General features: G+C 37.7%; 1 protein-coding gene across 1 annotated transcript in view; it reads left to right on the top strand.

The window, feature by feature from the left end:
* The first annotated feature begins 2,843 nt into the window (after positions 1-2,843).
* Positions 2,844-11,343, top strand: part of baxb (BCL2 associated X, apoptosis regulator b) — an 86,402-nt gene continuing 77,902 nt past the window's right edge. The window contains exon 1 of the mRNA XM_039774548.1: positions 2,844-2,940. Within this exon, the coding sequence (XP_039630482.1) occupies positions 2,859-2,940 (82 nt within the window). The 5' untranslated portion in view covers positions 2,844-2,858. The remainder of the gene's footprint in view (positions 2,941-11,343) is intronic.

Genomic DNA, 11,343 nt, shown 5'->3' with positions numbered 1-11,343 from the left:
TATATTCCCTGATACCTGAACGTGAGAGTGTGAAGTATGTGATTTGTAATAATCTGTAATCATAATACAGCTAAAAAACAAACTTAAATACGAGATCCACAGGCAAGAAACTCACTGGAGCTGCTGGTATATTGAGAACAGACATGAAGACCGAAGAATATTTGACTGACATCAGCAAACAAAGAACAGATGGTGATCTACAAGCAAAAAGGGGCTACAATGGAATATTAGGAACTCTGACAGTTTATTCAACGTTTAAAATTGAAATACGTTCATAGCCTTTAAGGTAATTAAGGTGACCCGTTAAATGTAGGCGGCTATTTCATTTAGACATTCGAGAAAACAACAACAGTCAAACATTTGTTGTAATCTGACTGATTTAATCAAGTAGAGCCCACACTTAAGTGTACGTCAATCCATTAAAATTAGGCGGACACAAATTTGTATTGTTATGTTCATTTATATTTTCTTCAGACGTTGTTCAGTAACGATAAATATCTCATATGCAAACTTTTATTATTATTTTTTCAGAACCGCTACTTCATAAATGACTGTGGTAAAAATACACTGCAGTCTTAATAATGCACTCGACAAAGTGCTATAGTGTAAGATATTGACACTAGTAGACTATCGTCGCAGAGGTATTTTATGAATATACACTCCGTCTCTTACAGTCACTTTATTTTGACCGTCCACCTTTAGAAACTATCTTACACGTCCACCTTTAGAAATTACTCCCACCTTTCTTTTTACGTATCCATAAAGCAATTGGCTAAAGTGGCCCATGAATGACAAATAACACCGATCGGCGATTTCTTGAATAAAACGATGATTGACCGCGACGTTTAAATTTGCGATTGGCTGATCAGTGACTGACGTGCGCAAATTTAATATATGATTGGCTGAAGTCGAAAATGATATTCACGCCCATTTTACTCCGGTCTGCAGCAATATCTACTATCTACTTGGAGAACCTTCCGAAAGTAATGTTACGAAGTCAGTCCTGAAACGTCACTTCCGGGTCTACAACTGCGGGTCTGTAACTGTGGTGACATACTGCGCTGTGGCTCTGCAAGTGGATAGTATTGCCACAAATGCCTACCTTTTAAAATCAAAATATTTTAAATGTATGTTTATAATGGTTTAGTACGGAAGCGTATTAGGGCCACGGTGAAAAAAAAAATACGGACACAGCGAAGAAAAAAAAAGTCTAAATGTCGAGATTAAAGTCAGCATGTCGACTTTAATCTCGACATTTAGTCTTTTTTTTTTCGCTGTGTCCGTATTTCTTTCTTCACCGTGGCCCTAATACGCTTCCGTAGTTTAGTGCTAAGAAAGGCGCCTATTAAATAAAATGTGTTATTATTATTATTATTATTATTATTATTAATTATGGACCCCATAGACATAGAATTACTAGACGCCGCATGACCAGTAGCATCATACGTCAACGTCGACGCCATATTGCGAGTGGCACTGCTGTGGAGTGAAGTAATGGATAAAGATGCCTCACGCACCACTGTAGGCTACACATTTCATAGGAAAGGCTGAACAATTGTTTTGGTTATATTTGGCCATTACAAAATCCCATTTTTTAATCTTAGCACTCAAGGTCACCTTACAATAAAATTAAACATTAGTACATTTAAAACAAGAGAATGACAAATGAAAAAGCAATAATTAGCAAACAAAGATAACTGGCAGTAACAGTGCAAAATTCACAATTGGTATGCCAGTTTAAAAAGATAAGTTTTGAGGGCAGTTTTAAAATGTGTTATTGAATCGGGTTGATGTATATGAGAGGGAGAAGAATTCCCGAGTTGAGGAGCACTAGGGGAGATCCTCGAGCTCCCATAGCACCGAGTCTGATGTGTGGTACAGAAAGTAAAGCTGCAGATGAGGATCTGAGTGAGCGAGAGGAGTGCAAGTCTGTAGGAGGTCAGTGAGATTGTGGAGAGCTTTAAATGTTCAGAGCAGTATTTTGTATTGTACTCTGTACTTAACAGGGAGCCAGTGAAGTGGAGAGAGGGTAGGTGTAATATATTCAGTGGATTTAGAACAGCAGGTTATTATCCTGGCAGCAGAATTTTGAATACGTTGTAAGCGATGGATACGTTTTTGTGGGATGCTAGATAGAATAGCATTACAGTAATCTATACGTGAGGTGACTCGGCCATTAACCAATACTTCAGTACTGTGTTGCGTAAGAACAGAGCGAAGTCTAAAAATGTTTCGGAGATGGAAGAAGGCAGTCCGAGAAATGTTACTTATATGGGAGGAATTGTTTAATAATAATAATTATTATTTAATAATTGTCATTATTAGTGTATAAATGGATATAAATAATTGCATGTAAGCGATTCGCCAAAATCTGTTGTATGTAAACGATACTGTTTTAAACGTTATTGTTTTTTCATCAGAAAACCCGGTCTCTACGTCTACCTGTATTAGTTTAAATGACACTTTTGCCACTCGCAATTGGGCGGATGCGCTGACCTATCGTGTCGACTGGGCAACACAGTGAATGCGGCGTCTATCTATGTCTACAACTGCGGTGACGTATGGTGCTGTGGCTCTGCAAGTGGATATTACTGACCTGCAACCGGATACAATTGTAAAATTGCCGTTTTATTTGAGAGTCCTTGTAAATAACCGTTTATGTAATGTACTTTAGCTAAATATACGCAATGTGGGAATATTTAAAATGAACTAATTGACATAATGACATTCAAAATCCCCTAATGACTGGCAGTAATAAAAAAATAAGACGGTTACTCCGCCTGCTTTCCAAACACTGGTCATCATACAATTGATTGGCGTGTGCTCCACCTACTTCCACATGTAGTCGGTCTTGTCACATGACCACGGAAGGAAGCGAAATCTGTTGTTACTGCCGTTACCAGAATATGGCCGAGAAGATGGGTGCAACCGGTGAAACGAGTAAGTACATTTCGAACGTGGCAAATGGGATTGCTGTAGGAAAATATGTTATTTGGCAGCTTACAACTTTTCAAGTTTAACAGTTTTCAGCATGAGTGTACCATATGAGCATTCCGTTTTTCACTTTTTTTTAAACTGAACTTCTAGGGCTTTAAGCACGATCGAATAAACGAGTCCGGCCGGTGCACAACCACAATTTATCACACTTTAATCCGGGGCTGTGGGGCATCGAAAAGCCAGCGTTTTTTAAAACGGAATGTTCACAGGGGGATTACCGACACACCGGTGAACAACCAGTTTTTGTTCCAACCACTCGCTTATAATCACACATTCTAAACTGTTTCCCCTGGCAACATCAGTTCCCTCCATATTTTTTGCTTTTCCACTTCCTCAGTGACGTCTGGTCCACGTTTATCAGTCATTGTATTACGTCGGGCCAGTAACCGAAGGCATGCATTACATTTATATGTAGCGTAATGTTTGTAAAATAATAATATAGTAAGACTAGTTGCAAAAGAGAGAAAAAATTTAGATTTCTGTTTTTATTATTTTTGGGTTTGTAGTACCTTCTTACTGTTGTGAAAGGACTCGGCATAATTGAAGATTGTGCCATGTTAAATGGTACATTATCTTGTCTGCTTCCCTGCTAAAAATCATGATGTATAAAATTTGGTCCATGGTGTCACGGTAATAAGATATGTAATGGCATATATATTTACTTGTCAAGCAGAAACTGGCTTATGAAAAAATGTTTTGTTTTAACTGGGCATCTTCCACTGCCTTTATTTTGCACTTTATTTTAACTAGCCATTTTTTTCAGAATTGTACTGAAGAAGACTAGATAACAGCAATCAAAAATTAATTTTTAAATTTCTGTTAGGTCAGTTTTTTAAGTGTATATCTAAACTGAAAAGGGTCCATTATCCAAAATATGTATAGTGTTGCATGTGTATAAGTTATATATTTAGTTTTAAATATTATAATTTATGGAGGTTGCGGTGGGCAGGCACCCTGCCCGGGGTTTGTTTCCTGCCTTGCGCCCTGTGTTGGCTGGGATTTGCCAGCAGACCCCCGTGACCCTGTAGTTAGGATATAGTGGGTTGGATAATGGATGGATAATGTATGGAGGGATATTTTTAACGAAATGAAGTAAATGTGAAAAAAAATAAAATAAAAAACACAATGATATGTGACCATCAGTTGTTAAATGTGCCTTGAAGTGTCTGTTGTTGCTTATTTCTTTATTTAGTCATTTCTTTATTTTTGTATGTCAGTGAGATCACACTCAACCTGAAATACATCTTGAAATGAAAACTGTCATGTTCAGCCTAACGAGTACAATTTTTAAAAAAATTTTTTTTTTATTATTCATTCATAAATTGTTGGTAGTAGGGATGCTCACAATCACACTTTTTCACATGTGCATGAGCCACAAGATTTCCAAGATGGGCAAAGTTCGCGTTCAGATTTTGTGACTGTGCATGTCCATGGTGGACAAAAGTGCAAGAGGCTGGCCAGAATTATTGCATGATGCAGCATTTTTAATTCAATTGTTTTCTTTTAAATATTGGTGACTGTCACTGCACAAAATTTAAGTCATACTAGCTGTAAGTATGATTACTGTTGTCTTAGAAAGTTTAAAAAAAAAACAAAAAAACAAGGCAATAAAAGTTATTCAATAAAAAAAATTAATTTTGTAAAACTAGGGGGCTCTGCCCCCTGCTCACTTCGCTCGCCTACCCCCGGGTTTTGTTTACTGGATGTACAATTAAAAAATTATTGTTAGTTTCATGGGAATTGTTACATATGCATTATTTTCACTTTTATTTTAAAACTTTTGTAAAAACAATACTTTATTTCCGGCTCTGAATGTAGTTACATCTCTTCTTCGCAGGACATATAACGCTGCTCGCGTTGTGAAGGGGGTGCCATCGAATCATCTGCTGTCTTTCTGCTGCTGGCGAGCTGCCTGTTCTGCTTGTCTTGCTGCCCGACCATTTCAAAGCCTGTACAGCAGCTGTCCTTTTGCCACTTTGAATCTCTGTCGCTCGCGTTGTGAGGGGGGGTTGGGGGGGCAAGGGTTAGTTTGGCTGAACGCATGCTAAGGAGAAGCATTCTGATCATCGGCAGTCTTTTTGCTGCTGGCGAGCTGCGTGTTTTGCTTGTCTCTTGTTGTTGTTTTAAGAGCTGGGAGCACATGAAGCGTGTCAGCCAACAGCAAACCAACAACTGCTAGGTTAGATGTTTGTGGACTTGTTTTAAATGATGTCTCACTGCCTTGTCTCGCGTGACGTTGTAAACACAATACTTGTCCTTTATTTCCGGCCCTGGTGTGGTTAAATCTCTTTCTCAGGGCGTATAATGCTGCTCGCGTTGTGGGGTCTGCATCTGAACGCATGCTAAGGAGGTACCGTCGCGCTGCTATCAGTCTTCCTTGCTGTACTCCACCTTCCTCAATCGGACCTAACAGTCACTTAAATCAAAAAAGGGTTCAACCTGGCTGGGAGGCTACAATACTTTCGAATTTTACTGCTTTCATATTCTTTACCTTTCTCTGCGTGTGTATTGCGCCATCGTTTGTTTGAGCCATTCGAATTCTACTGCTTTCATAATCTCTTATCTGCCTTTTTTTTTTCTCTCCAACTTTTTTGGGTCCCCTGAGCCAACTAAATTAAACTTGCTTTTACCACTGAAATGATCTTGGGGTTAGTGCTCCTCACCCCACACAACAAGCTTCCCAGCAAAGGCTAGTCTAGCTTTCTTACTGCTGATGAGATGCTTGGTCACTTTACACTGGGCCTTCAGTCCAAATTCTTTCAGATGATGGGATACTGTATGTCAAGACAAATTCTTCCAGTGTTCATAGTGTAGCACTGGAATTAATGGGTAAAAGGGTCCTTTCACCAGTTTGGCCAGCCCAGCACTAACTCAGCTGTGGAATGGTCAGTGGTGGGGAGGCAGCTTGACGGTCAAAGCCTCGAGGACTCTGGATAAATCGGAATCCTATTCAGTGATATAATCTTCTCTTCCATTTTGCGCCATACTATTGTACTACTGTTTTGCAGATTACTTGTGTTCTGTTCTGTGTATTGTATTTATCCCATTTCTGACCACCAATAGATTTCTTCCGTTTTTTTTCCAAAAAGATTTTTTTTTTTGGTTCTTTTAGCTTCTTACAGAGTCAAGGCTGGGGGCTGTCAAAAACAGGGCCTGTTAAATCCATTGCAACACTCCTTGTGTGATTTTTGGGCTATTTTTATATTTTTTTAGTTTTTTGAAGTGGGGGGTAGTTATAACTTATGAAATGTCATTAAAGTATGTTCTTTTCATGCTGCGGAATACATTGAGTTTACAGTCGTTTCAATCAATATCAACATAATCAGACTTTAAATTTATATATTCAGGAATGAGGTTATATATTCCGACGCTGACTTTATATATTTGGTAATGACTTTATATATTCCGACACTGACTTTATACATTCCAATGCTGACTTTATACATTCAGAAAGTACTTTATATATTCCAAAAATCATTGTAAATGCCTGTTTGGCACCCCATAGACACTGTATAATAGATATATAAAAAACAGCTAAGGGGATAGATAGGAAGGAAAGGCACTATATGATAGGCAGACAGGGAAGCTGCTATATAATAATAACATTACTGTTACTACTATATAGATAGACGGGGAGTTCAGGCAGGCAGAGAGGGAAGGTTAAAAAGAAAAAAAATATATAACATTTTCTCCCCAGGGGGGAATCGAACTCGGGTCTCTGAGGCACGGTAAGGCTGCTGCGCTCTGACTCACCAAATCTTAAACAGTATGCCACGGAAGCTGTTGTATCTTTCTTGAACCTTGTGTGAAAGTATTTATTTGATGTTTGGACTTCAGGCTTCACACATTTTATAGTTTTATGCCTACATTTTGTAACATTTATTACTAAAATATGAAAAAGTTTCTGTTTTAACAATGCGTTTACACAGATTACTGTAGAAACGGAACACACATGAAATGCGTGTGTTCCAAATAACTATCTCTAAAACTTCAGCAGTTCAATACAAGATAATCAAACAAGGCATGAGCTGGGAGAAGTTCATGCATGTTCTAAGTTGGTGGGGGGATTGTCTTTATCAGCACATTTAGATGACAAAAGACGGTGGCGGAGAGGTGTAAACGGATTTAAGAGACGATTTAAGGTGGGACGGATCTACGAGTTTTTTCGTAGGCTCTGGTAATTCTAGTGTTAAAACACAATACGTGCAGGAACCCACACTCTCAATATTACCGTCAGTTGTTTCCATTTTTAGCACAAACATTTTTCAATTTTCTCTGCATCACATTTTATATCCTACACTTTTGTTCTTCCTAGTCCATAAATTGAAGCAATAATTAAAGTGCTTTTGCCATTTTGAAAAGGTTTAATAATTTCAGGTTTTTGCGACCATTCCAAAACCATACACATGTTTATCGGTCATAACAATGTATAGTAGTTTAATTATAACAAAAGAGAAAAGCCACGAAATGCTGTTAAACCTGAAGATATGTAACTGACACTGTGATTTCAAAGTGCAGCATGAGACGTGGTGCTGCAGAAAAACACTACGTGTTAGGAAAAAGGAGAGTTATTCCAATATGCAGAGCTCACGGTGTACTGTGCAACAGTAGTAATTGGGCAGATACTGGCATGCACAATGTTTTTTTTTTTTCCCTGTCAGTTAATCAAGACTGACAGTTAATTGAGTGATGGATAAACAAGGTTTTACTTTATTAAAAATAGCAGTGGCTCTACCACATAACAATATGAGTTACCACTCTTCTCCCAGTTTTGATAAGGTTCTTTGCACCATCATTTGCAGTCTGCATAAGCCAGTTGCCTCACTTCCTGCGCTGAAATCAAAACCGACTAGCTATGGTGTTTTTCACATGTTCACTTCAAGATGTGCCCAGACATAGGATAAATGATGTAAATTGCATTTTTCAAACATTATGGCAAACATCAGGAGCTTTAAAGGAGGAGGACTTCAAACTATCTTTCAAGCTGCATCCACAGTTACAAAGGTGAATACATACATATTAACATTTTTATGTACAAGACAGGGTTAACATAGTGATACAGTCATTAAACTTTATCCAGGGACAGGTGAATATGTTTGCCAGCAAAATCGTGAATGCCAAACTGCTGCTTCATTGAAAACCTCTCAATCTGTTTCCTCAGTTGGAGGATCTCAGTTCTGAGAGACATGTTTTCGTCTAGTGCCAAGTCAACAACTGCTGGATCCGGAGCTGAAGTGTAGTTGCGGTCCTGGAGGATTTTATCACCCTCCTCCTCTTCATCCAGTGTGTCATCCTCTGTTGGTCGCCTTTTCCTCTCTCAAACCCCTGGTCTTGAAAGTGGAACAGAAAAATTGTTCCATTTAAACAACGCAGGGAATGCTCCCTTCAACATTTCCTGACCTGTCTCAGACTGTGGCTCGCAAAAATCCTTTCTCTGTACACTGAAGCTTAAACTTGTTTTGCGTGGAGATTCTTGCCACTGAGGAAAATTCATAGCTGCAGTATGGTAGCTTGTAATACATCTCAACCAAGCCTAACAAATTTGGCATAAAGTTTTGGATTACGGCACATTTGGAGACAAAGTACATGTGCAATGCTACTCCTTATTTAGGATAAGATCCCAATCGTCCAACAGGAGAAAGACTTTACGTGACTGTGGTCATTAAGCTGTTTGTGGATAAAGGCAGAACCGTAACAACAACAACATTTATTTTATATAGCACATTTTCATACAAAAAATGTAGCTCAAAGTGCTTTACAAAATGAAGAATATAAAAATAGAAGACACAATAAAAAATAAACATAAGTCAACATTAATTAACATAGAATAAGTAAGGTCCGATGGCCAGGGTGGACAAAAAAAAAAAAAAAAACCCCAGAGGCTGGAGAAAAAAAATAAAATCTGTAGGGATTCCAGACCGAGAGACCGTCCAGTCCCCTTTGGGCAACTTCAACAGACAACTTCTTCATATCGCTTTTGCTGGCTAATGGACTGCTGCACTGTAACACAACTCTGCTTGGCACCATAAAGTGGAATGGCAACTTCCACTTGTAGCTAAAGTCATTTCAGTATGTGTGCAATTCTCCACACTAGTGCTCAGATCTGGCAGTGCCATGTTGAAGGTGTATGTGACTAAAAAGAAGTCTGTCTGCATTCTCAGTACCATGCACCATAACATGGAGATTGGGCAAGATTGTGGGAAAACAAACACGTTCAAATGACAACTCCAATGTCATAGTGTTTTCAAGTAGTGATGTTTTCATGCCTGTGTGTGTGTGTGTGTGTGTGTGTGTGTGTGCATGAGAGAGGCAGACACAGATTTGATATCATTCAAGTAGTTACTGGAATATAAAATAAACACTTTCACAAAAGTATAAAGAAACAAGTGTTCTTTTATTCAAGAATTTAAACTGAATAAAAAATAAATAAAATTCATAAAATTCAAGTAACACCAAGATACCAAGAAGACATGATTCACCAGCGTTTGTGTGTATGCTTATATCCCTTTAGCGATATCTTTTACAATTACCATAACTTTACAGTTGCTGTTACAGACTCTAATCAAAATTATGTTTTTATTATGTAAAAGTAATAATAGCAGCTCACTACTCAAAACGGTAAATGTGGAGAAGACCAGGGATCGAACCCTCAAACTCTTGTTTTAGAAGCAGCCGTTCTTACAGTACCTCTAAGCCACCCATGCAATTGGTATTTGGGCTTAGGTTTTTACACATTGACAGCAACATGTAAACTGAATAATTTTACTTTGGCTATATTCTTGAATTAAGGCACACTTGTTTTGTTATAGCGTTTGTGAAAGTGTGTGTTTGATATTTGGGCTTCAGTCTTCACACGTTATACAATTAATGTCAGCATTTTGGCAATTATTATGAAAACTTTTTCTGTTTTTAGTTATGTGTCCAACATGTTTTGCCTCATATTTTCTGTCATCCTACATTTACCCAGATTGTTGTAGACATGATCTATACGATTCCAGACACCTAACTTCCAGATAAAGAGACTTCAGCGTCTGACTTGACTTTGTCAATTGGATTACTAGCGTAATGACAAAAATTTGTATTTACTGGGAAACCAAACAGGTAATATAAAGAAATACTGCAAGATTTAAAATCTAATGCAGATCAGGCTTGTGTATATTCATTGATTTGTGTTGATGTCTTTATAGCTTGTATGTTTGCCACCCAGTAATAAAATTGAAAGTTAGGTAGTATGGAGGAATATTTCGGACAAAATTAAATAAATAAATAAATAAATGTGTCATGAAATGAGTGCATAAATAAATGTCACGAAATATGTTTTTTGTTGCTTATTTATTTATTTAATTTTGTCCGTAACATTCCTCCAAACCATCATGAAATACGACTTGAAATAAAACTATCACTTTCACTTGTCAAAGTTGAGAGGGTGGGCTCTAACTCACCCTCTAGTTATTGATTGGTGAATCTGTAGCACATGAATTAATTAGAAAAATGCTAACTACTGCGAATAAAATGGATTCTGCTGAAGATATTACGTATTTCAGAGAGAGAATTGAAGATTTATCGGAAGAAATTTCAATGTTGGCGGCCCTTTTAGACTCCGATATAGATTAAACTATTTTTAAAAATATAGAAGAACTAGTGGAAGGGACTCGACTACACTCCAGTTCAGGTGACGCAGTTTCTTGCTCTGGACGTCCATCCTTTGACATTCCAGCTGAGTCAATAGAACACTTTCTGCTATGCGCTTTAAAAGTACGATAGATTGCAGATTTATATGGTGTATATTTGATATACGGTAAGCTGCAACGGCTGTATTAGTTTAGGTACTTTGACATGGAATGCCCAAAGCAGCGCCAACTAATATTTTGAACTGAGTATTTGACCCTTGTTTTACAAGTATAAAGTCAGTTGCATATTCGCAGGGACTTTTTCAAACAACTTTACAGCTCCGAGTTTTGTCGAGTCCATTCCACCAGTTCTTGGATACTTTCAATAATAGTTTAATCTATAACAGAGTCTAAAAGGGCCGCCAACATTGTAATTTCTTCCGATAAATCTTCAATTCTTTCTCTGAAATACGTAATATCTTAGGCAGAATCCATTTCATTGGCAGTAGTAAGCATTTTTCTAATTAATTCTTGTGCTATTGATTCACCAATCATTAACTAGATGGGGTGTGAGAGCTGACCCTCTCAACTTTGACGAGTGAAAGTGACATTTTTATTTCAAGTTGTATTTCATGATGGTTTGGAGGAATGTTACGGACAAAATTAAATAAGCAAGAAAAAACATATTTCGGGACTTATTTATGCACTCATTTCATGACATTTATTTATTAAGGCT

Source organism: Polypterus senegalus, chromosome 13 (assembly GCF_016835505.1).
Source record: "Polypterus senegalus isolate Bchr_013 chromosome 13, ASM1683550v1, whole genome shotgun sequence".
Lineage (NCBI taxonomy): Eukaryota > Metazoa > Chordata > Cladistia > Polypteriformes > Polypteridae > Polypterus > Polypterus senegalus.
The sequence above is the reverse complement of the archived record's forward strand: the minus strand, read 5'-3'. Positions and strand labels throughout refer to the sequence as shown.